Genomic DNA, 27,357 nt, shown 5'->3' on the forward strand with positions numbered 1-27,357 from the left:
ATAATCGTCTTACTCTAAGATATTGGTATTTCTCGGTGCATCTCTCTCGCACGTTAAATTATTTATGTTAAGACAAAATACATTATCACGTAGCCCAGCTGGTGCGATTAGATATAAATACAGCTAACTAAATAATAATACTCGTATGTAATATTTTACGCAAAGTAATGCTTTCTTTGGCCATTAAGATAATCTTAATGTATATTTATATTACGATGTTTAATAATAGTAATAATTATTACTGCAAAATTAAATTAAGCTTATTTCATCTACCTTATTAAGATCACAGGATTAACCAGCCCGAGTCTGTGGCGGTTAAACTTAGTATATTTGAAGCAAGAAGATATAATTTGTAAAACTTGAATGTCAATTTTGTAATTAAAACAGTATATTTTATAATTGTTTTAGAATAACTTAGGATAAAATTTAAATTGGTTATTTTGCAATATCAGCGATGCTTAAGACAATATTATTCTTTAGATAAAATCGATGTCCAGGTATATTTTAAAGTAAGGCAACACATTAACGAAAGCGTCATTAACTGGTTTGCTTTATTCTGGTTAGAACTGTGGTATGACCCCGAATAATCATTGTAAATAAAGCACAAGTAAATCATCTTGCCAATGTTTATAGTCGAAGGTAATTATCAAACATCACGTGACACGTTTGATATCTGTATTCCAAAATCAAACAATAGAATCTTGTCTTTAATTTTTAACTTTTACATAAGTATAACTTACAACGTTCTTGATGCTGTGATATTATTTAATATTATACCATAGTGATTAGGAGTGGCTATTACTGAGAATAATGTGTGTCGTGGGACCACTTCGAGGCCACGGTGATTTATAATAGTTCAGAAGAACACGTCATACTTCATGTTATGGCTAATTTTAATTCTTTTAAGATTTATTTCTTTCAAATCTAGATGGTAAATAACTAAGCACTTGTAATCTGTTTTTTTGATACTTTTTGTAAAGTTATGCTATTGACATTTGCTCAGCAGTTTAGTATCTTTGTGTTCCCTGCATGAACATGGTGATATCGTTAGATGCACTGCGCTTAAACATATTTGAGACATCACATCCAATTTCTCACAGCACTACGAACAAAATACTTAAGTCAACTTCCATTAATAGTTTGCTTTGCATTTAAAGCTGGTTTTTCAAATCAAATTCATTTACGTAATTTAAAAGAACTATACTTACTTACTGGTAGTCAAATTGAATTTTACCACTAGCTTATTATCATTTATATCAATCGATTTTATTGTAATAAAGTAAATAATATAACCATTGTTGAAGCGTAAATTTACGTAATCATTCGTTAATTGAAATTGAAATTAATCACTATTGGATATAATTAGTCCACCCTTTATCTCAGATGGGGTATGAGGAAGTTGCTAGTGCCAACTACCTACTAAAAAAATTAAACGGTACACACTCCATCTTCACAGGGGGTTTCACGGGATCGCTTGCGCATACTACCGTGGTGCCTCCATTCTTAGAGGTACAAGGGTATCCCTTGTCTACGGCTGGAGAGAAGGTGCGGTTAGCGCCGATGCCTCCTCCCAGGTATTCTTCTGCAAAACAGGTCAGCGACGGCACGCCCCGCACGCTCCCACTTCGCGGTACTATTTGCTCCCCTATCTAACAGTTAAAATAAAAAAAATAATGATACTAGAAAATATCATATTGCATTAGCGGTAGTGGCTTAATGGTATGTGTGCTGACGTATAAACATAAAATATTGGGTCAGCTTGTTTTATCGCGTTGTTAATGTATAATTTAGGGTAAATTTTTTGTTATACTGTATATGCTAGAGGTAAACATATAGAAGTATTATAATTAAATAGAAATATTATATTATATTACAAAAAAAATGTCACTCGACCGCAGGGACAACGCGCTTCATACGCGGCTCATATGCGGTTTTTATTAATATAATAGAAATTAACGGTGAGACGATTGTCCATTTATCAGCGACCTGGGAAGGAGCCTTGGGTGGTAGATTAGAGGGATTTTAAATTTATGGAATTTTTTTAAATTGTATTTTTATCAACTGAACGTAAATTATTTTTGCATGCAGAACATAAAAAAATGGTAGTTGAATGTCATTTGAAAATCAGTCTCCAAGACATCTTTCCAGTGATATTTCCCCCTTTCTTTCCGTTGGGTGGTAAAAATTCAATGGCCTATGCTTGGAAAATTTATAAATCCGCTATTGCCGTCCAGTCCCGGTGCAGCTAGGTAAATACCTTATAATATTCGATGCGGTTAAATAGTAACAATGGTATAAGTGTAGATGTTAACATCAGAAAGTACATTATGAGTGTCGTAACATCTAAAAGCTTTCTCGTTGAGCTCTGCTATTCACGTGGGATTATAAATGGCCTCTCACACTAACCCTTGGCTTAAGCATTTCTTCAATGCAAGTAACTAAAAAATGTCTTTTGGCTATATTTAAAGTGAGGTGTCAATTTTTGCAAATTGCAATATTGCATATAATTTGGTCTTAAAAATCCCCCACTATAAATTAAAAACTACATAAAAATATTAGCTGTTAAAATTAAAACTTTCATAAATAAAGTAAAGCGTTATTTATAGTCATCATCTGTAATTAATCTAATTTAACTCAATTTAATGTATTTTTAAGTGTTACAGTGCATTTAAATTCTTAAAAGTTAGTTCACTAATTATAATTAATATGTATTAATAAAAATTTGTACACGTCAGCGTTTTGTATAATTTAGAGGTTATATCCAAAGGTTGTCTGAAAGAGATCGCTATCTTAGCGATAGCACAGCCTCTGTACACTTTTTTATTTCTATTTATAATTTAATTTTTTCGTCTAAAATAAAATTTTATACTATAATGTATTAATTAACTAAAAACGGATAACCCTGTGCCTGAATGTAGCATAAAATAGTCTTTATGAATACTTAGTGTATACATTTATCGAAGGTATTATTGTTTTATTTCGTACTCAATAAAACTTGAACATAAATGGAAGTTTTATATTTATAAATTGCGGTCCAAAAATCAGAGACAAAAGAATGAGCGCTTTCTGTGTAATTACAAAAGATCAAGGGCTTCGCTTGAGGCATTCTCGGATGAATGGAGCTAATCGAAGTCCACTCAATAGAAAAGTGCTCGTAGTATTGTCAATAGACTGAATTACTACTGTGTAAAGTTGTAACGGAAAAGTGTTGCCCTTTGGTAGTAAGATACTACTTTCATAACTATCAGGTTAATGGTGATTTAAGTTGAAACTTAATAACACTTTAAAATGAGAAATCTGTATCTTTTCGAAATCATGAATATTACAATAAAGTTATTTAAATTTTGCGGCATATATGATATATTGTGAAATATTAAGATATTATATTCACAAAATAATAACGACAATAATCAATAATTCCTTGAAGAGGCGAGATGGTCCAGTGGTTAGAACACGTTCATCTTAACCGATGATTTCGGGTTCAAACCCAGGCAGGCACCACTTAATTTTCATGTGCTTAATTTGTGTTTATAATTCATCTTGTGATCGGCGGTGAAGGAAAACATCATGAGGAAACCTGCATGTGTCTAATTTCAACTAAATTCTGCCACATGTGTATTCCACCAACCCGCATTGGAGCAGCGTGGTGGAATATGCTCCAAATTTTCTCCTCAAGGGAGAGGAGGCCTTTAGTCCGGCAGTGAGAAATTTACAGGCTGCTAATGCTAATGCTTGAAGAGGCACATAGATTCAGTAAAGAAATAATGTTTAAAAACCATTATTTCATTAGTATTGCAAAAAAAAAGAAAAATCTTAGTTAGCCATATATAGTTTGATAAATTTCTAATATGCAAATCATATCCTAAATTCCTACGATATTTAGTAAATATAATATAATTTGGGCTTCACTATATCCCAATGGGATAACTGAGTCATTAATGTTAACAGTCGCCAGGGTCTGCCTAAAATTGCCATCGGTCCGTCGCGCCATATTATCCACGTATTAAATTGTTTGAGGACTGAAAGCCGAAATCGGGATCACATCGTTAAATTTAATCTATATCCTAAAGCATTTAGGCTAGCTGGGATTATCCTGGATTAAAACAAAGTGGTGCTAATTTAGCCTAGAACCTTTCATTTCACCTTTCGGATGACAACTGATTGGATTCTAATTATTAAGTATTTGGTAATTTTCTTAACTATTAATTACATTATATTACAAAATTGTTAAGATCAAGTTATTATAGTTAAAGACTATACTGTACACATGACTGAATATATTAAAGGCGTTTTTCTTCGTATAACCAATATTCAAGAAACCTCAATTTTTTCGAGTCAACTGCTAAGTGCTATCTTATGTCAACGACTTATTATAGCACCTTATATATACTACAGAAAATCATTGCTCTTAATGGATACAGCTGTTAATACAAATATTCATCGCGACGAAATTTATAAAATATATCTGAGTCTTAGAATCTTCACAGTTTTTTTACTATCATTTCCACCGATACGACTAAAATGTAGGCAAGTTTAAATGATACAAATCGGGTATAACTGTATAAACGAGAATCATAATTATTATTATTTACTTGATGGTAGTTTCCTGCAAGCCCTAATATATTCCACAGTCAAGCAATATTACTTTGTATATTTGTGTTTCGGTTTGATACACAACCAGGCACAAAGGACTTCTTAGTTCCTAACATTGTGGCGCATTTGATATGTAAGGAATGGTTAAAATTATCCTACGGTTCCAATATTTATAGGCGATAATGGCCGCTTACCTTATGACTCCTTATATATTATATTTCATAAAATAATCATTCAGCAATGACTTGCATAAAATAACTAAATTAATAAAACCAATGTTCGCCCAGTTGCGATTATTTATTTTGTATTACGATATGCTATTTTTAGTGCTACCAAATTTATAAAAAGTATTCGATCGACAGACAATGTTTAAAAAGATACACAGATTATCTATATAATTTTAGTTTAAAAGCAATAATAATTTTAGTATAAACTCGTCTTAAGAGGATCGGATTTGCGATTCAACGGCAAAATGCTGCTAGCACTCTTGTCACCATTCCACGCGGTCAAAATTTATACAGTAACTACTTTTAATACATATTTTTATATAAGAAACTGCATAAAAATTAACCCAACACCTACCCGTAATATCAAATTTGTTGTAGCATGAAAAATATTATCTTAATGATACTTTAAAATTGAAACATGAGCAAAAAATTTAATAACTTGATCGATTTATCGTTTATTATTAATTGTATATTGTATAATACTAGACATCATATAATTGTCACATCTCCCTGCCTTTGAACTAACCCTACAATTAATAAATCGGCCAAAATTATATATGTTTAGCCTCAACTATTAATCGTATTTATTCAACTAAATACTAACCCACTAACAACGACCGTTCCATATTTTCCTTAATTATATTATTTAGACCACTATTAACTCGACTCTGGCTAATGTAGGCTGAAAACAAGTGAAAAGGAAACATCTGCTTTTAGACCCGTCCTCTTAAATAATAAGCCTATATAAATTAATACAATATTATCCTATTTACACTTCCTTCCTTGGTATTATAATAATCTATTATTACAGAATCAGAATTTGGTGAAATTTATGTCTGTGATTGGTGACTTTTCATAATAGATGTTATTTTCGTTTTATTTAGACATAAATAAATTAACACGTGTTGTTCTTATCACTCTTATTTATTTATCTGATATTAAAATCTTCCTTTATTAATACCTCCTCTGTATCGGTCGGTGCATACAAATATCGTAGAATTTTACACAAAATAGCAGTTCTTCTTACGACGTTTTTAATCACCACCGAACAGGAGATTAATCTACACAAATTATTAAACACTTGAAAACTCAGTAGTGCTTGCCCTTGTGGAAAAGTGATTTTGAGAGAAACTTTAAGTCACGGAAAACATAACATAGCAAGAAAAAACAGTCGCTAATTGCAGAGCAGTACACAAATACCTAGATGTCATTTGATTTTGTGAAAAAAAAAATACAGTGAATTGAAAAAATAATTAGCTCACGTTAAAAAAGGCAGATCACATGAACGAGAATTAATTGTATGTGTACGTATAAAGAAACCAAAAACTAGCTTCCGTGACAAAATAGCAGAAAGAAAACGATTAATCACTATGGAAATGTGATTCGGGAAGATGAATATCATATAACAAGAAAAGTGTTGTGAGGATAATGACTATGAGGAAAGAGGGAGACCTAATAATGAATGATAGTTGGTATTTGGTTGACGACGAAGAAGGGAGTTGAAAAGTTATAACTACAGATATTTATATACATATATATATATAAATTAATGGACGATGCAAGACCCTAAATAAATTTAGTAAGACCAAGCGAATTTTAGTGATGATTATCAATATGTTCAGAGCAACTAACTATGGTAATCAGTAAAGTGGCTCAAATTTTTAACAAACACTCAATCAAAACTTCATAATAAATTGAAATTTAATAGTGATATACAATGACATATATTTTCGTTATTCATTGTACTAAATAATGCATAAAAATAGTTGGTTGGTTTTAAATGGTAAACAAGATACACAAGATACAATATAATCAAAAAGTTTGCTGATATCACAATCACGGCTTCCAACAGAAATTTAAACTGAAATCAGACATTTTAATATCGATAATTTTCGAATGGATTCATCTTTTTAGGTCACTTGGTATTTTAAGCGTGATTTTTTTAGAACAATAATTTTATCTTTACTTTGTCCATGGTAAGTATAATAAATGCTGCCGTTCTCTTTAATTAGAACAAACAATAACACGTACAGTCCTACATCTCTAATACTTCTCGTACTTATTTCAATTATCTACTATCGTCCTTGGTATAATATAATTACTTACCATATTTTAAAAGCATATCATTTGTTACATAATATGATGATCTTTATTTTCGTAACAATTTATTGTTTATTTTATGAAACCATTTTGATATAAAGGACGTTTGTTTTAATTTACCATGAGTAACGGTTATTACGGACCCAAAAATCGTAATTGCATTTTTTTTAAATAACAGAAATTTCATTTTTACGTTTCCGTTTTTGATACGGTTATATTTATCATTTTAGCTTTTAAGTAATTTATTTAATTGAAAACGCCCTACGTAATTTGTTTAAGAATTCTCTTAAGCCATATTTTTTGACTTAAGTAATGGAAAGGGATTAGTATGGGTGGAAGCTCGTTCTGAAACTAGACATAAATAAATTAGCACAGGTCTTAGTTCTTAGGACTTTTATCGCATTAAAGGTCACAGGGATTAGATCTAATTACAGGTTCTTTGATCTTCCAGAGTGACACGAGTTTGTCGGGCTATTGTAGTGGATTTTTGAGAGGAATATTTTTGAAGCTACCCAACATAGGCCGTCATTTGACATACTATAATTTTGGAATGTTATCATATTATTTCAATAATTTCACTTTAGAATGTGGTAGCAATTAAGTAAGTATTTCAATTAGATAGTAGGTTTTTATTTCAGCAAACCCTCGTTCCCTTGTTGGTAATATATTTTATTTTCACGAACACGGAAAGCGATGCTCAGCAACGCCATAATATATCAGGTGTTTACCGATGTTTTTCAAGCATTAATTTAATAATATAATGGGCCGGGCTCGCAGATTAATGTTCTAACAAAGTTAAATTAATCTATCTGTCACTAATATTTGCATATGTTTGTATGTTGTTTATTTTATTGCTATTGTCAATATATTTCCTATTATGTTATTATTTTACGCATAATATTTGAGCAAAGTCAACAACTACCCTAACAATAATATTAAGTGTAAATTTTAACTAAGCAGTCATTGATGCCTGGATATTATTTTTTATTTTAATTTTAAAACATAAAAATGTTGGTGTTTTAGGCGTAAATTAAAATAAATTTTATGAACGCAATTACTTATACCGAATATATATTATAACGAATGTTATAAGGTGTTGTTTGTACTTCGGAAAGTATCAGTATTGATTAGTAAAGTCAAGTTAATTATAATTATTCAGATTGTAAAACGTAGATATTGTTAAAATTTTGACTTTCAATAATAGACAGAACCATAATTCCATCTTCATAATGACTTGAAGTAGATATCTATGAAATAGTAGTTGAATAAATCTGAATATTTAAATAATTGTCTAGTAGTATAAAGTCATATAAGTGCCGCGTTATAAGAATATATATTCTATGTTTGAAACTTCGATAAGGTTACGTATACTTGAAGCCTTGTAAGTTATCAGGCGAGGAATTGCGTGATCTTAATTAGTTGCTGATAATGATTGTTCTCATTCCTTGTAAGTAGGCTAATTTACAGCTGCCAGTACAAGGGTATTTCCAATTTTAAGTTGTGTTCGTAGTTTTAATTTTGACAGATTAATACGTGGCTCGGTTTTTTGTTGCAATTAAATCTATTTTATTTTATAAATTAAAAAAATCACCTGGCTGACTGAACATAATTACATTCTTTGATATATTATAATCTAAGAGCACTTAAAAAATGAGTGGGGTTGTGGGACACCCTTTTATTTCGCTAGAAAAACGCCATTATACATTTCTCCCACATGATATGGGCGGGGGAGTCAGTAGGGCTCGCCGGTACTGAAGAAGCGGGAATATCGACTAAAATACCAGCAGTACCCATTCCGTCTTTTCGGGGGACGTCACAGGATCGCTTACGCAAACTACCGTGACATCCTGACGATAGGCCCACCTCTGCGAGCCTCTAAATCCTAGCAGGTTCTCAGGTCATGGAAAACCCAGTTCGATCAAAATTGCTTTCTCAAAATTTTGATAAAAAAATTGTTTGAATGAAAACAATAACAAAAAATATATAAAAACGTTTACAACAGAATAAGACAGAGAGGGAGAAAAGTAAGAAAAAGGACGTCTGGAGGGGGCATAACTATTTTCCCACAATTTTTTTAAGATTATTTGTTTTTCAACATGTTCTTTAAGCTCGTACTTCCCAACATAATATAACATAGATATAAATTATTAAACTAAAAGACCCATTAGAACCAATTCAGGTTAAAAAAATTAAGCGCCTCCATTAATACCATCAGCTCTTTTCGCTTAAATTCGCATTATGGTAGCGGAAACCAGCCGAACAGCTTGAAGAGTCCAAAGAAGTTTATTCTCGGCGGGCGATCGATTGTTTCAAAATGTTTTCCAAATCCTTTTTCTTGGAGTATCAAAAGTCACTCTGCACCGAACACATTTCAAGGAACAGGCGAAATATGATAATTTTGACTGTGATAATATTATACTCTTTGTCAACAAAGTATTGATGAATATTGAATTTCAAATACATCATTTAATAATTTTCATAATTAATCATGCCGTTGAATAAAATCATTAGCACAAAATTCCCAATTATCCAGTAATACTGCATACATTTTCGAGTTTTAAACTTTCAAAAACTGTTTGAGAATACCGATTCAAAATAGTAGGTATTCGGCAGAGCTCGACTTTGCCGGCGTCATGTGTATTTCACTGCCTGCACTCAGTCTTTTTTATTTGAAAAAGAAAGGCTGTTTTGCATATCTATGCAGATACAGAGAATACATCGCTTGAATACAGGAAAGAAAGAATTTTTAAAATTTTCTCATTCCCATTTCGGGCGAACTAAACTTTGTCTTATTTTATCGACAGATTTAATTATAGCAAAAATGAGCTTGATAATTATTGTTATGATAAATTGTTATAATAACAAATTTAGTTTTAAAAATTTCCTCGGAAATTAGTCCAAATTTAACCATAAAAAACTGGTAATTATTATTTTAATTTGATGACTAATATATGTGGAATTTGCATGTTGCACACATTTATTTTTTTTAGTTAACCACAATGACTCGTTAAGATTTGGCAAAACCAACAATAAAATAAAAAGACCATTGATTGAGAAGAGACAAATGTAATGAACTATTTATTCATAGATAATATTAACTAAGCAAGCAGACTAAGTTGTTGCGCGCTGTTAATGTGGCCGTAGCTTTACACCTAATCCGGTCGCTTGGTCAAACTTTTAAAGTTTAATCCAAGCTTAATCCTTCAAATTATATACTGTTATCTATAAACGTTACACAAAATTATTTAAATTATTATTTTGTATGGTATTAGTCTACAGACTTGAGTGAGTGATAAAGATTTGATTTAACTTTTAATTAAATTAATTAAATGATACGACGAAAAGATCTGTTAATGGTATTTCTTATTCAGTATTACATCAATTTTTCAAAATAATGATACTTTTATTTTAATATTCTTGTGCCATATATACAAAAATCTACTCAATAAAATTTAAGAATAAATTGCTGTCATACAACGCACCACTTAAATCGGTGGGTCTAACAGGATGAAAAGGAATTCCTCGTGGAATGTAGGTGAACACTAAGAGAGGATTATTCTAGAAATTCGTCATTATTCATGTTCGTAATTTAACGCATTTGCAAACGCATTTTTGCATTCACTAAACTTTTCATATCTTCTCCATCTTACTGTGCTTATGGATATCCGAGACTCATGAAAACTGAATAATTTATTTTTTAAATTAACTTTTCTATTTCAGTAAGTACATTCTAAGTCTATTTAGCTCCGTGGGGACGCGTTAAAGTCATATTTTCTTTTAATTATATAATTAAGACAGCCATTAACGGAACAGAATAATGAAGCCGAGGTAAATGAAAATAGTAAAGAGTCAGAAAATATTAATTAATTTTCAACGGGCACGTAAATGGATCTATCTTAACATTATTTTATATTTTAAATTGTCATTTTAAATATAAATTCGTCATTTGTGCGTGTAATATAAAGATTACTGAAACAAACCATAAGAAATTATTGTTAGAAAAATATTTCTTTTGTGTAACAATTACTAAAACATAATTAAAAACATAAAAATTATAACAACCCGCTTAGTTATTTTCACCGCTTCTTGGATTGAAGTATGTGTATTCTGAACCGTTTGGTAATATAATATAATTATAATATAATATAATTTTGACAAAAAAATGGCTCTAAATAAATACACAATTCGAATTTTTGATTTTACGATTAATATTTTTTTTATTCATGAATAATATATTCTAACCATTTTAATTAAATTGAATGACAGATTACGACAATGCAATTATATGAATGAAATCATCGATAAAATGAAATGAACTGAATTAAAATGCAATTTAAAATCTCATCAGAGATACGCAATGATTACGGCACTTATGAATAATTAAATCATTTCTTTTATACCATATATTTGTATGCACGTACAAATCGGATAATTACTGGAATGAAAACGTTATTCGAATTTATTTGCTGAGAAGTGTAATTATACTAATTAAATAAAAAGGGCCAATTTAATAAATTGAAAGATTTACTGTTAAATGTGATTAAATAGGCATATAAATACTTTATTAAGTATTCACATATTACGTTATTATTATTAAATAATACTAGTTACCAGACCCGGCTTCGCATGGGTAAAATAAGGGCCTACATAAAACGTTTACGTCATAATATACATTTCTACTGATCTGCATATTTTTTACCGACAACTTTAACATTCTTCATCATGTCAAGCAAATATAAACCAATACTTAATGAATTATACACCAATTCTTCCTTATGTATTGCTCCACCCATTAGGAAAAACCGTATAAATCCGTTTAGTAGTTTTTAGGTTTTTCGTGACTGATGCGGGGAGGACTTTATTTTATAATAATTTGTAGTGATTTATAAAAAAATATTTAATTTTTCACTTTGTGTAAAGTCATTACAGGTAAAAAAAATGAGCTTGCAAACGACTTGGTGGTCGAGCTTTGTGTGAGCCGGTTTGGGCTAGTACCACCCACTTATAATATAACACTCTCACTCTAACACCAAGAAGTAATACTTAGTATCATGGTGTTCTGGTTTGAATGGAAAGTGAGCTAGTGTAATTACCAAATTTCCAGGTTTTCAGAGCATTGACGATAGAAAGAATGTTTAATATTTCTTATTATCCTCTACAGGCTGTGGTGACCACTTACCATCAGGTGGAGAATTAGCCCATCCGTTCTTTTAATAATAGACTTCATTTGTTACAAACGTATAAAATGAAATGTATTCGTTTTCAATATTAACCATTTATATATTATATAAGGTATAAAAATCTGTCACTATTATAATACGTTATATGATAAGTGAATTGACGAACAAGAGTGTTCCTAAAATTAATGTAGAAGAAATAAGCCTAATACACACTTTAAATTTTGATTAGTATAAGGTAGTATCAGGTTATCAGTTTTTAATTGTTTAGAAAAAGGAAACGAGAAAAATATATTTTTTATATTTAATATCGCGGTAATAAACGGAACTGTAAGAAAGTTTAAAGTGTGTGATATCATAAATTCCCTACGACAACTTTATGAACGTGGCCTAGGGTTATATATTTAGTTGGAAAGTTCTGGAAATGAAACTTTTATCCTGGAAAAGATGCAGTCAGCGTAAACGTTAGAACCGAACTTGTTAAATTAAAAATAAAACACTAGAGCATTTAAGCGGATATATCATGTTTTATAAACAATAAATTAAGGGCCTATAAATATCGAACTACTGAAAATGGACACGAGAATCTACATTCTGGTGTCGGGATGTCACCTCTAAAAATGGTAGGTTGCTTGTTTGCCATGCTGCTGCACTGCTGGTATGGGCAAGTTAATATTAGAAGAGAAAATTGAATTGAAATATACTTTATATACATACACCACAAACAACATGAAACACACAGAAAAAAAAGTAAAATAAAATTAGTAAAATACAAAAACGAAAAATAAAAAAATAAATGTTGATTACGAGTGTTGTAAAATGGGCGGACTTATGGCTAATTAGCCATCTCTTCCAGACAACCCAAACTTTCATCCGTTACTTTGATAACTGGACATTGGTAAAATATAAGCCGCAGGTCGGGTCGATAATAACTAAGTGAGTTTTACACTCAAAAAATTCTCAATAACGTCATGTGTGTACAATCTTATGCCTCGAAAAGAGCTTGAACCTGTGCCTGTCGAATTCGCAGTCCTGTCGGTTTACGAGATTGCACCTGTGTTTGCATTGTATGTCCACATTGTGCACTATATGTCCTGCGTAGTTGGCTTGTCACCCTTCAGATAAATGTATATTATTTTCATAATTTTTCTTCCGCAGGTGAACGTGTCAAAGTCAAAGTTTAAAAATTAGACAATCACTTATTTCTCATCCAACCAGCATATTATACCTGTAATGGCTTATAATGGCTATAATTATTAACACTCACCTAAATGTTTATTTTGTTGTTGTTATAACTTTGTTTCAATTACGATATAATTTAAACTAAATATTTTTGACGTTTCCTTCTTAAAATTTGATATAGCTGTTATTTTTTTTTATTCACATATTATTAAGCTTAGTCCACTAGTTTCTTCATTAACAATTCCAATTATTAAAATATTTGAATTTGAATATGTTTGAATTTGATGCTTCCTTAATAATATTCTTGAAATAGATAAAGGATATCTGAATGTAAGAAAAATTTGATTTCTGTATTTTTTTTTTAAATTTTATTATTGATAACTGAAATTGCGTTTGTTCCTGTTTTGTTTCATGATAGTCAGAGTATTAGTTTTAGTACTTAGTAGTTGCGTCTAGGTCTAAAGGCTCATCCAACTAGGCTCTAGTTGGATCTGTGATACAAGGTAGTCAGTGTGGTATTTTAGATTTAGATCTACCTTATATGTATATAAATAAAACTTTTTGGATACTTCAATCGATTTTTATCATTCCAATAATTACCGTTAATATTTTGTCTCAAAACTTATAATTAAATGTCTCGAGGAACCCAAAAATGTTATACTTTTATGAGTATTTTTTCTCGCTTCCTGACCAAAAGTAATTTAAAAATGAGACAATTATATGATACGCTAGCTAATTGGCAAAGTTTTTAATTTTTACTGTAACCGAATTCGCGAGGCAGCTTTAATTCCCTTTCTACTAAAAATAATTTCATTAAAAGAAAAAATACTGTAAAAATCAGATGAGAAGCTGCTCGAAAATCATTTAATGTGAAATTTTAAGAAACAAAGTCGTACAGAAGTGTTCTCTTGACTTACAATTACATTACAATTAATTCATCTACGTAATTATCATTAACATATGCTCACATGGTGAGCAATAAGAATTAAATGAGTATATACGAATTCAATTAAGAGGTTTTATGAGTGCCCCGTAATGACTATTATTCGTGGTAAATTAAAACAAACGTGCAGTCGACGCCACAATAGCCCGCAAACAATGAATGGGGATAATCATCTGCAACAAATGAAGATCACGCAGACCCTGCGGCTAAAAACTTATATAAGGTTTCGTGCACACGCTACAGCGGGCTAAAAATTTATTAGTTTTGTTCAACGTTTTCTATTTACGTTTACATTGTAACATTGTTCAAATACAATTTTCATTATTGTGTTTATGTACACATGTTCCTAACTTTGTTAATTTAGAGGCAAGAAAACTGAATATGTATTTAGGATGATCTTGTATGATTTGTAGTAATAATATAAAACAAATAAGATAACGTCTTAAAGGAGGGTTAATTTAAAATAAATTATATTTGATTTCATTAACAAAACATTAAAGAAGCTATATCCTTATATCGGTGATTCTTACATTATAATAAGAAACGTAAAGATCAAAATCAAATAATTTTTTAATTATGTTTAACGAACTATTATGATCATCTTAGAAAAGATTAAATATAATCTTCTAGGGTAACGTTTAGACGAAAAAAAAAAAGTGTCTTATTGTTAGTTAGTAGAAATTAGGATTTGGGCTTAGGTATTCCTTGAATGGTCATATGATTCGAACAATTTATATTCGAATAGAAGAGATTGCATTTAATTGATGTGTCATATGATGGTTTGAAAAATATTGTTTATTGTTTGATAACATACCCCCTTAAGTCGTTGGTTTGTGTTGAGTCATCGATCCTATATGATTGCCAAATTCAAACTTCTTTCGTCTCATAAATTCGGAAGAACGCAGTTGTGTAATTCAGTCAGACAATACAGTGACCTTATTAAAAATCACCCCAAAATCTTATCGGTAAAAATACATCAGAAATTCATAAACAAAAAAAATACTTCAGGCACTACGTAATATTATTAAAAGTATTACCTAGATTCATCTAAAATATTTTTCAATGATACAGGGAAGAAAATTTCCCGGAAACGTTTGTTTCAAAAATCGTTTAACTGAATTCGAGTAAGAATATTCCTGGGGTTCATCCATCATTTCTTTATACCCGGCGTTGCAGTGGACAAGATTACTTTGGTCGTTAACTTTGCCATATTGCTTGAAGAGGGTGCCTTTCTGATGTAAATTTCAAAAATATGTTCCATTAGCTCTTAGAATTTTGAAGACCCTTTGGATGAATGCACCTTATTTAATTACGGATTTAGGAGAGATAAGCTTTTATTTATTTTTTCTACCGAAGCAAATAAAAAAAATGATTTTTTTTCTAGGATGTTTCACAAATTATTTACAATCGTCAGTTAAAAAGATGAATTTGTGTTACCTACATATATCATAAGTCATATGACTTTTGACTAATGGTATAGGTTATGTTAGTTTACTATATTATATATACTATAATTATTCCTTAATTCTGTGGGTGACCCCACAGAATTAAGGAACCTTGACTTGCTGCATCCTGAGCATGGGTAGTCTAGTCTTTGCGATATTTGTAGGTTAAGGAGAGTTATGTCTATAACGGTTTTTTGTATAGTATAGCTATTCGGATTGGCAAATAGGTCACGTGGTAAGTGGTCATCACCGACCATAGCTTAATAGCTGTTATATAGATTATTAAATATTAAATAAGATATTAAAATATGTTTAATATTAAAATAAAAATTAAAATATTAAAATATATTTAATATTTTAGTGCAAATTTTATTTAGAGCACAGTGCTCTAAGAAATATTAAATACATTGTCAATGCGCTATAAACATTGAGGCTTAAGATGTTATGGCCCTTGTACCTGTAGTTACACTGGCTGACTCACTCTTCAAACCGAAGCACAACAGTTCTTAGTATTATTGTTTGGCGTTACACACGGAGTTGCACAAAGCATAAGCCGCAGGGCTGATATAGTTAATTTTATTTCAATTTAAATAATTAATTATAATTTAAATATATAAAATATAAGATTTGAAACTTAATGTAACATATTAGTGTGTAGTGTACTTTTGTTTATTATTTTTTATAATTAATTTAAATTAAAATATAAATATTTGCCTTGGCAAACATAAAAATATTTGCGGAATATTATTTACGAATAGGATAACTTTCCCCATCAATAATAATATATTGACTTTCCGGGAAACCAAACCGAACATCGACAAATTTGTATTATAAGTTCTTCTTTACTTCTCGAGTATTTAACAAAGTTAAAGGTTACTGTCGGGCTTCTAATTAAATAATATAATCATTATTATTTCATATTTAACTTTAAATAAATTATTTAGATTTATTTTATTTTAAAGTCAACCAGTCTTATAAACTGTCAATATTAAAGTACTAATTTGATTATAATGCCAATTAACTACTTGGATCGTAGTGGGAGCCAAGATGCAAATATCTATCATCTATTTATTTCAATTATATTATAAAATTATTATCAAATTATAGATTCAACGAAAATAAAGTAATTGATTGTAAAATATAATACACACTATATTAGATCACATTGTAACTTAGCAGTTACAGGATTATTTGATTGATTTTAAGACGCAGACATAAGTTTAATAATAACATAGCATAGATATACCATTAAAAATAATATAATCCATATTAATTATTAATATTATAAATGCGAAAGTAACTCTGACTGTTTGTCTGTGTGTCTGTCTCGCTTTCACGCCAAAACTACTGGCCGATTTAAATGAAATTTGGTACACAAATAATCTAGAGTCTGAGAAAGGACATAGGCTACTTAGACATACTTTTTATTTGGAAAAAAGTGCTGTAAAGGGTTGAAAAGGGGGATGAACGGTTGTAAGTTGTTGAAAGTATTGTCATTTTTAGAACTAGAAGCATAAAACTTATATTTTAGTATAGAAATAAGGGTTGAACGTTTGTATGGTAGTCCGTATTTTTTTAAATTAGAAACTTGAAACTTTATGTTTGGGATACTGATTAAAAAGGAGTAGATATTTATTTAAGTGTTTCTGCATATACTACCCTAAGGGGGTGAAATAAGGGTTGAAAGTTCGTATAGAAGTCTGTCATTTTTTAAGATAGAAACATGAAACTTTATTTATGGAATACTGATTAAAAATGAGTAAATACGTATTTAAGCGTTTTTTGATATTCTACCTCTGAGAGGGTGCAATAAGGGATGAAAGTTTTTATGGAAGTTATTCATTTTTTTATGCTAAAAATATGAAACTTTATTTTTGAGATACTGTTTAAAAATGAGTAGATACTTATTTAAGTGTTTCTTGATATTTTACCCCTGAGGGGGTGAAATAAGGGTTGACAATTTTTATGGAAGTCGTCATTTTTTAAGCTAAAAATATGAAACTTTATTTATGGGATACTGATTAAAAATGAGTACATAAATATTTAAGTGTTTCTGTATATTCTACCCTAAGGAGAGAAATTGGGTAGTCATTTCGTATATAGGATAGTCTGGAAGCCCGTCATTTTTTAAGTTAGAAGCATAATATTTTATTTTTGGGCTACCGACTAAAAATTAATTGATTCGAATTTAAGCGTTTCTTGATATTCTACCTCTGAGGGGGTGAAATAAGGCATGAACGTTTTTATCCGAAGTTCATCAATTTTTAACTTAAAAACATGAAGCTACTGATTAAAAATGAGTAAATACGGATTTCGGCGTTTCTGGATATTTTACGCCTAAGGGGAGAAATAGTGTTTGACATTTCGTATACAGGTTAATCTGGAAGTTCGTCATTTTGAAATTAGAAGCTCGAAATTTTACTTTTGGGCTACCGATTAAAAATGAGTTGATTCGCATTTAAGCGTTTCTGGATATTCTACCCTAAGGGCTGAAATACACACCAATGTGGTATACAAAGAGGTCTTACATTAACGTAATATTTGAAGTTAATTTATTAATATATTCATATTCTACGCGAGCAAAGCTGCGGGTAACATCTAGCACAAAAATAAAGCTCAAAAAGGTAGAAAAGTCACCAAATGTACACAAAAAAATACATGTATTAAAAAATAGAAAAGTTACATATAGATAGGCGGACGAGCAAATGGATTTAAGTGGTTTTGTTGTTATGGACATCTGCAACACCGAGGGCTTGCAGGTGCGTTGATGAATACGCTCTTTTTTTGAAGGTTCCTAAGTCGTATCAGTTCGGGAAAACCGCTGGTGAGAGCTGGTTCCACAGACTGGTTGTGCGAGTCATTTTCTGACTTAAAAATTGCGCTTTTGTGGATTTTCGGATAATTCGAGGCGCTCTGCGTTGGATACGGTCAAATAGAAGGAGCTGGTACTAGGGTGCATCCGCCTAGAGGTGAGAGCAGTACTCCGACCGAGTAGGCCAACGTGAAATACTGTCTGGCCTTGCTGAGCACACCAAGGCTTTGTCACCACCGGCCATAGACAATGGCGTTGTAAGAAATATCAACCATTCCTTACATCTCCAATACATTACCAACCAAAACTACACTGGCTCACTCATCTTTCAAACCATAGCACAACAATACTGAGTACTGCTTTTTGGCAGTAGAATGTCCGATGAGTAGGTGACCTCTACGCAGACGTGCTTGCACAAAGTCCAACTACCAAGTAAATTTATTATTATTAATAATAAATATTTCCCTGAATGGTTTCAGCCGTGAATATGTTGGAGAGTGTCCCACGTGGGAGCACCGGAGGTATTCTCTTTTTGCGATATTTAGCGGAAGTTCTCTCGCGTTTCGCGTTTCACCACTTTCTTTGGTGAAACGCGTAAACGAGTTTTTCTTGCTAGATAAAAATGATGCACTCACTACAGCAGTCATCGAACTCCGATGAGACGATAATCTGACATAGCCGGATATCAGCTGTAAGTCTCACAGTTATAAGAGCTTGTCGAGGCACAGGAGTATAATAATACCAACTTCCTAACTCTTGGCTGTTAGTCAGAATTTCCCAAAGGAATAATCCAATAACTTTGTTTGCCATAACCCGGGATTTGATCTCAGGATCCCGTGATCTGGAATCTGAATATTTAGTAACCAGACCAATGTGGCAATTACTGAACTATATAAAGATAATTTTCTTTCACTTTTTAAAATTAAAATTAACGAAAACTTTATTTGCAAAACATAATAATTTAAATAAACTTTATTCAAGTAGACTCTTACTAGCACTTTCACCATATTACAAGATTTAATTCAATCTAGAGCTACGACTTGTTCTTTTTTCCAAGATTTTATATCATCTACAAAATTGTACATAATAATATTAATTTTTAGCATATTTAGGCACCAAATAATTTTCTACCTCAAAACATGTTTTCGATTTCGGACTTTTCTTTACAATTTGAAAGTTGATACAATAGTTATCAAAATATGGAGTGTCTTTACGTAACAACTTTTAGGTTATGATATAGGTATTGAAACAAATTTATCATAGGCATATTCCCGATATTTGGAAATTCATTTCTCATATTTTCTACGAAGAGCCATAAGGAGCTATTGTTACTTCGGGCCATATGCAACGACTATTACGTTCGAATAAGCTTGGCTTGAATTCAAGTGCATTACAGCGAACATATTTTACGTAGATATTCAGAATTTTGTAAAAGCTAGCTAATAATATACGGCTAGAAGCTGATACTATTATTTCGAAGACTGCTCTAACTGTATGATTTTTATTGAGTACGTGTATGCAGACATGCAAATGGGCAACTTAGTGGCTTCTGATCTGATAGCACTGCAATGCTCCGAATTTATTTATTTGTTCACATTCAATAAAAATGAAAACTAAATAAATGTACATAGATAACTAGCTCCTTCAACCCCTAAAATCCTGATAAAGCCCTTCACTTCTCTTCAGGAGATAGTTTTTAAGCTTCAGTCATAGATTTGTCGAACGGAAATCTATAGAGTGTATCAGCTTACAAGACAAGACAAGAGCGAATTCTTGGTATCGATATAACAAAATCTTCAAAAGCTTACTCAAGTCTTCCGTTGTCGTTGGAACTCTCCATTCAGCAAGTGAGAATAACTTATATTGTGAGTTCATTCCAAAAAGTAACATCCCACTATTATTGGCAAGGGGACAGGGAGGTACGGGGAGTTCTGCCCGACTATCATTTTGGAGTCTACCACGATTCGGTGTAGATGGCTAGTTTTGTTTACATTGTTGCAGATCATGAGTCATAGGGAATGTTGCTCTACTTCATATTTTTGTTTTATACATATTGCTTTTATTTAAATGCTAAAAAATAAATAACGTATTGTTCTTAAAGGCAAAAAGTAAATATACTTTACTTACTAAAATCATGCTCATCATAATATATAAAGGATTTACGTGAAAACTAGTGTACCAATTCCTGTGATACGTTGACATTACAGACGGCAACTAGGCTGACCATTAGACTAACAACTTACACTAGAATAGTAGGATGGAAACAGCTCTAAATCTTTTCAACGATGGGAGCGTACTCTTTCCTGAAAGGCCGGCAACGCACCTGCAAGCCCCCCGGTGTTGCAGATGTCCATGGGCGGTGGTAGTCACTTTCCATCAGGTGAGCCTCCTGCTCGTTTGCCACCTTATGACATAAAAAAAAAAAAAAAAAAACCTTCCAATTTATTTATTTAATTTTTCTTGGCGAATAAAAACTATGAGTTATTAAGCTATGATTATTATATATTGCATTTTTTTTCGACATAGTTTATGTTAACATAGTTAAAGAGAAAATCGTCGGTCCGGATGCTTCCCGAGCAAACGCTGCCAAAACAGATACAAGAAAGTTTTATTCGTGGAATTTATAAATTTCGAAAATATCTACGGATAATAGCTATATCACGATGACATTTAATACATCTGCATCGTTTATAACAGTAGATGTTTATGTATATATATATACACATACACAAGTAATTGTTTTGCGGAAATAGTTATTTAATTTTTTATCGTATAGTTTTAATAATAATATTGCAACACTTTAATAATTCTTTCAATATTAGCAAGACATCTTGATGTAATATTGGCTATATTTTATTTGAGTAATAATAATTTTATTTCGAAAATAGTGATATTAGTAAAGCAAGCTAGAAGAAAAAGCGGTACCGAGTTGCTAGATGCGCGTGAACGCATGTAAGTGATAGTAATCTGAAAGCCACTAATTGCATTCCACGAGGGCAAAGACGCGTCCACAGGCAAGTTAGCGACGTAATGAATGGTTAAAATTTCTATGGCGCCAATGTCTGTGGATAAAATCTTAATTTTAACAATACAAAATTGCGAAGGTTTGCATTTAATAAAAAAATATATTTTATGTAATTTCAAAGTAAGGTGAAAATACTTTAGATTTTTTATTAATACCAGAATTTTTTCGATAGTCAATGTTACAAATGTTACATTATTTGGAAAGGTGTGACCATAATATGCATTGAATGTTATACGAACAGAATATAATAATAGAATGATAATATATTTCACATTGCATAATTATCGGCACATCTATATTATTATACGTTATTATAATTATATAATTATTTGATGCCATCAAATAATATTCAGTCGTTAAATTTAAACAAGACAAATATTATTACATAAACACGATTATTGTTGATATTATTATAATAATATAAGGAGTGGTTTTTATAATAATGTAACTAACAAACACTAAATGTAACTATTTTTTTTTTGAAAAGGTACTCTATATTATAAAACAACAAATTAAAAAAAAATATTTAAAACGAAATATAATATGACGGTAGGCTTTAAAATATTGTGATTTGAGAGATGTATTCTCCGAAAATTTATTTCTAGACAACATAGATATATTGATAACTTTAATCATTATGATGTTTATTTTTTCGATAAATAGCATACATTTATATTTAAATAAATTGAATAAAAAAAAATATATATTTTACCATCAGTATAATAAATAAATTAAAATACTTAGAGTCGAGTTAGTCTGTACCCATTTCTCGTGTTTAAATTTATTTCCTTTCTCGAGATAAAACTAAGGATGTAACATTTGTTCATGTCGCAGTCTTTGGTCAAGGTCTTTTTTATCAAGAAAGATCAAGGAGCTTAACGCTCACTTAAATATATGGCTCAGCCCATTTTCAGCATTATTAAAAAAAAAACATAAATAAACATAAAATAAACATGCCTTTATGTGTGCGTGTATACACACGCACATGTAAATATTTTTTGACTGTGTAATTTCAATTCAATGTGCAAAAGTTATTCAAAGATACATGTTGCAAATTAAAAATACAGACACATCTAATTACAAATAAACAGTTCATTTGACTAAATATTCGTGTAGTTTGTTTGATGAGGTGGATACACGTTTAGGCGTAAACAAAGCTTTCACAACGTCATGTACTGAAGTTTGAACATATTGTATTAAACCGTACAAAATTAATGAAACAATTATCACTGAAAATTTAGATAAAAGCAAATTGTCATTACTAAATACTGATATATTAACTTATTTAATATTTTAACAAAATGATAGTTTAGAATTTGTGAATAAAACTTAAATACATACTTTACGGATGGTGCGTTTATTTAAACTGTTTCGAAAATATTAATTATATTTGCAATACTTTATATATTGATAGACATATGCAGTACTTCTGAATAAATATTTTGTATCGGCTAATATCGTGTTTATGAACGTAAACAACCGAAGGTTTATAACATAGAGCCCTTACCAAATGACTATGGTGATTTTTCGATATATTCGATAACGATCAATTCAAAAAAAAATTATGCCGATAATTTAAGGTGAAAGCTTGCGTCTCCGAGATTAAATAAACATAACAGAAGTAATGTATTAATATTACAGATCCTCACGTAAATATAATATACTTTTATATAAAAAAGAAAAACCGAGTCGATTTCGCGTGACTACGATAGTTTAGTCGAGTCTTTTTTTGTTTAATAACTATGTCTTGAATAAAAAATAAAAATAATATCCTAAAATTAACCCCTATTAACAGCTGCATTATTTGCACTATGCATTTATTATATCTTTATTACCAGATTGCAATTGTTTTCGCCTAGTAGATTTGTTGAAATGAGTTGTAACAGACGGATACAGGGTCAATTTATACAGACAAAAATTGATCATTCAATAAGGATTTCGTTTTTTCATCGGACGAACGAAACCATGATAAATTGCACACATATTAACATAGTAATCATTATAATGGCCATACTATTACTTTTGATAAAATATAAATACATAGTGTGAATTATTGAATTGGTCGATTGTCCTGTTTTCAGGCGCCATTACCTTAATCGTTCATTGAGTCTGCTTCTCCGTCGATGAATATAACATTCATAAATGATTTGCATTGTTTGATACTGAAAATATCATAAGCCTATAAATTGTGATGCGCTTTATCGCCCGTAACTTGAAGGTTCGACCACCGAAAACTTAAAAAAACAACTATCAAGGGCGGCTAATAAATAATCACTGCAGTGGTATAAAGTATTTTTGTTATTTACGATTTGCTCTTTTTCACCATTTAAATTATAAAATTATGAAAATCTAAACACAATTCAATAAGAGACCAATGTGAATTTATTTTTAATACTCGGAACAATCATTTCGATTATTTCAAAGCTATTACAAGAGTTTCACTAGTCGAATCGCGAACGTCTAATCGAACCACTACAAAGAACTCGTAGCATTTCAAGTTGGTAAAACGTTTTTTTTTTTACTTTGTTGAAACTTGTTGAAAAGTAAATTTCAAAATATATTTCGATACTAACTTAACACGCGCCAGTTAATTTAGGTGTTTCTGTACCCTTGTATACTTATTGAATATTATGTATTTTTTATTTAATTGCCGAGAATATAAATAAATTGAGATCTGGCCATATGCGAGCAGAAGTCGCTCACAAAGGGTTCCATACGTATTTATAAAAACAGCAACAAAAATCATGTCTGTTATATGAGAGACCCTGCCTTTTAATTGCCATTTGAGCGTGCGGTGACTATAAATTTCTTAGGCTATTAAATATTCGGATTTTTAATAAACATGTAATATTTGTTCAATTTCGATCCTGAATCCTTTATGATATAAATCCATAAAATACCCATTGGCTTACTATTTTTAACCCCACTACTTAAGTACAGTCCTCTGGGAACAAAACCTTGGATAGTTAATAAATTAAGACATTATAACAATAAAACCTTTTGTACAAATTATTTCCGATTTGCAATTTAATTCTTCTGAACTATATGCTCGCGTAGGTTTTGCATGTCATACCATTAGCTATAATTAGACAAACTCGTTTTGAAACCGAATCGAAAAACTTATAACGTATATTTCCACTATTGAAAAGCAAGCACATGAGAAAATTCTCATCATCAAATTTAATTTAATCTAGTTTATATAATGAATGAACTTCGTGCACCGCAATTCAATCGAGTAACTACAATGATCTAACTCATGTTAATCCACACATAAATTTGTAGAATTCAGCGTTCGAATGCACAAAATTTACTAATGGTATTCCTATTCGAATTATTAAGTAAATTTATTGAGATATGTGTTTTTATGGTAAGCAACATACGAGTGTTCTGATTTCAAATAATGGTTTCTTATTTAAATCGAATGAAATCGAAATATGTTCACACTTAAAAAGGCTCAAACATTCTTTCATGTTTTGACATTTTACAAGAATAATTTTTAAATCTAATGGAACATAACGTTGGTATAATAAAACATACTAAAGTTATGGTTATGTATATTTTAGTAGCTAGTTTGGCCAATAAAATCCAGCAATGACATTTTTAAGATTTTTAAGATTATATTTATATTTTTAATTTTATATTTTAACGGAAACACACGAATCCACACTTGCTAAATAATTACCTATGTCAAAATTATTGTGCTTACACTAATATGAATATTTGTATCGTGAACTGAGATGCCCGACAGGCCGTGTGCCTCCGGCAGAATTAATTACAAACACATGTCTACGTATGGACGTTGTATGAACAGATTAATAGAGTTTTTAGAGAGCTTATACGTACACGTACGAGGACGGGAATCAGCGAAGTGTTATGAAGAAGGTTAAGCGTCAGATATGTCGCCGATAAATCATTCCCATTTATATGCCAGATATATTTTTGATTAAAATCTATCTCTCCAGATCGTAAAATGCTCAAAGATTATAAACTATCGAATTTTTATACGTTTTATAGTAAGTTGAATTACAATTCATAATCATTCGACAGAATCTCTCGAGATATATTATAATCTAACGGTACAATATTACGGTGATATATGTATATAATTCTACTAGAAGTATCTCCAGCAAATAATCCAATAGAGGCTTAAAGAGGAATAAGTAGTATCCTAAACGCAAAGAAGAATATCTACCAGAGGGACATTATAGGGCGTTACTATAACGATAAGGCAATTAACTCAACATGATATCTTGATATCATCAGATCAGCCAGAAGGCACGTATAAAGTATATAACTGCTTGTAAATGATTTTTTTTAATAAAGAGGCCCATCGGAGATGATTTTTTTTATTTCAATTAATTTACACATCTCTGCGAATGTTTACAAAGTCAAATAAAAAATATCAACTAAAAAATGTTACTGATGTAACATTTTTTAGATGATTACTATATTTGTACACAAAGATTTGTTAGTTTTGTAAAGCAAAGGGAAAAGAATCAAATAAAAAAGTAAAATCACCCGAAACACATCAGTTCATCTACAAACATAGGACAATGGAAATTACACCGATAAATAAACTGAAAAAAATTCAGGTTAAAAATTTGTGTCCTGTGAATTTACTAGGTGCAGGGAAACGTGAGAATTTTGCATAATTCGCGTTCAAATTACCCGCCTTTGACTTTACTTGGAATTCTGCCACGATAACCTTACTATACTCGAAAAATGTTCCCTGTATGACAACCAACCTTGGCTAATGCACTAGCAGCTGCACTGTATCGTAAATTCGTATAGCACTGTCATGTAACCAATTCGTACTAAATAATGATAGTTGGAAAGATAGAGGCTTGTTAAAATGTTCACAACTATTTACATAAATCTCTGTTTATAAATAAAAGAGCAAAAATATTTTTTGAACTGGCTAGCTGGTTCATTTTTCACAAAGACAATCTAAATGACGATTCAAAAGGGAAATGCTGCTGAAGTATTTACCAACATTCTTGTCGATCATGTACCAATTGAACAGTAGCTATTTTAATATTGATATACATATATACATATGTTATGATACGTGTGTTATGACACGTGTGCTTACTTAGTACTTTAATGTAAATATTAGCGTTAAATTTTTATATATGTCGGCGGAAAATCACATATTTAAGAAAACCACGTGCCCGAAAATAATTATTTTAGTAATTGAAAACTGTTTGATTATTAAATTAATAATATTTAGTGAATTTTAAGATGTTAAATTAATCTGAAATATTTTACCGTCCATAAATAGTTGTTATATTGAGTGAATAGTGCACCCACCTAATTTTGTTATAAAAGGTCGAACGCCTGCCGGTATCGAGAGGCTTGTTCGAGCCGTCGGAGCGATCGGACCTTCTGATGACCTGAGTTTAATTTAACACCTTCGAGGATGAATAGAAATCCAAACCCTGACATTCTTCATGACGTCAGCAATACTGACGTCATGTTTTTATAAAACAAGCCGGGAAAAGCGTCATATATATATTTATATATTGTTTTGAGTTGTATGTTTTTATTTATTACTAAATAAACTTATTATGTATTGTGATTTTTTTCTGAACAAGTTTGGATATACGAATTATCATTTAAATGTGCATCAATTATGTTTTTTTTTACGTTAGTTTGGAAGGACTCATTGGCCCCCTTTTGTGGTAAGCTGAGTCGTACGGCAAATGGAATAACGTTACACCGACATGGCCCCTCTCCGCCGCTCTCTAGGCCCTAGTATGTGCGATAAGGGGATCACCCTTACATTATACTTCATTATTATATATTTTTATTGTTATAAGTATTATAATGATTCTATGTATGTATTCTATGTAT

General features: G+C 30.8%; 1 protein-coding gene across 1 annotated transcript in view; it reads left to right on the forward strand.

Annotated features, from left to right (window-relative positions):
- The first annotated feature begins 1,383 nt into the window (after positions 1 to 1,383).
- LOC125066425 overlaps positions 1,384 to 27,357 on the forward strand; it is an 87,919-nt gene continuing 61,945 nt past the window's right edge. The window contains exon 1 of the mRNA XM_047674494.1: positions 1,384 to 1,574. Within this exon, the coding sequence (XP_047530450.1) occupies positions 1,384 to 1,574 (191 nt within the window). The remainder of the gene's footprint in view (positions 1,575 to 27,357) is intronic.

This window comes from Vanessa atalanta, chromosome 9 (genome assembly GCF_905147765.1).
Source record: "Vanessa atalanta chromosome 9, ilVanAtal1.2, whole genome shotgun sequence".
Classification (NCBI taxonomy): Eukaryota; Metazoa; Arthropoda; class Insecta; order Lepidoptera; family Nymphalidae; genus Vanessa; species Vanessa atalanta.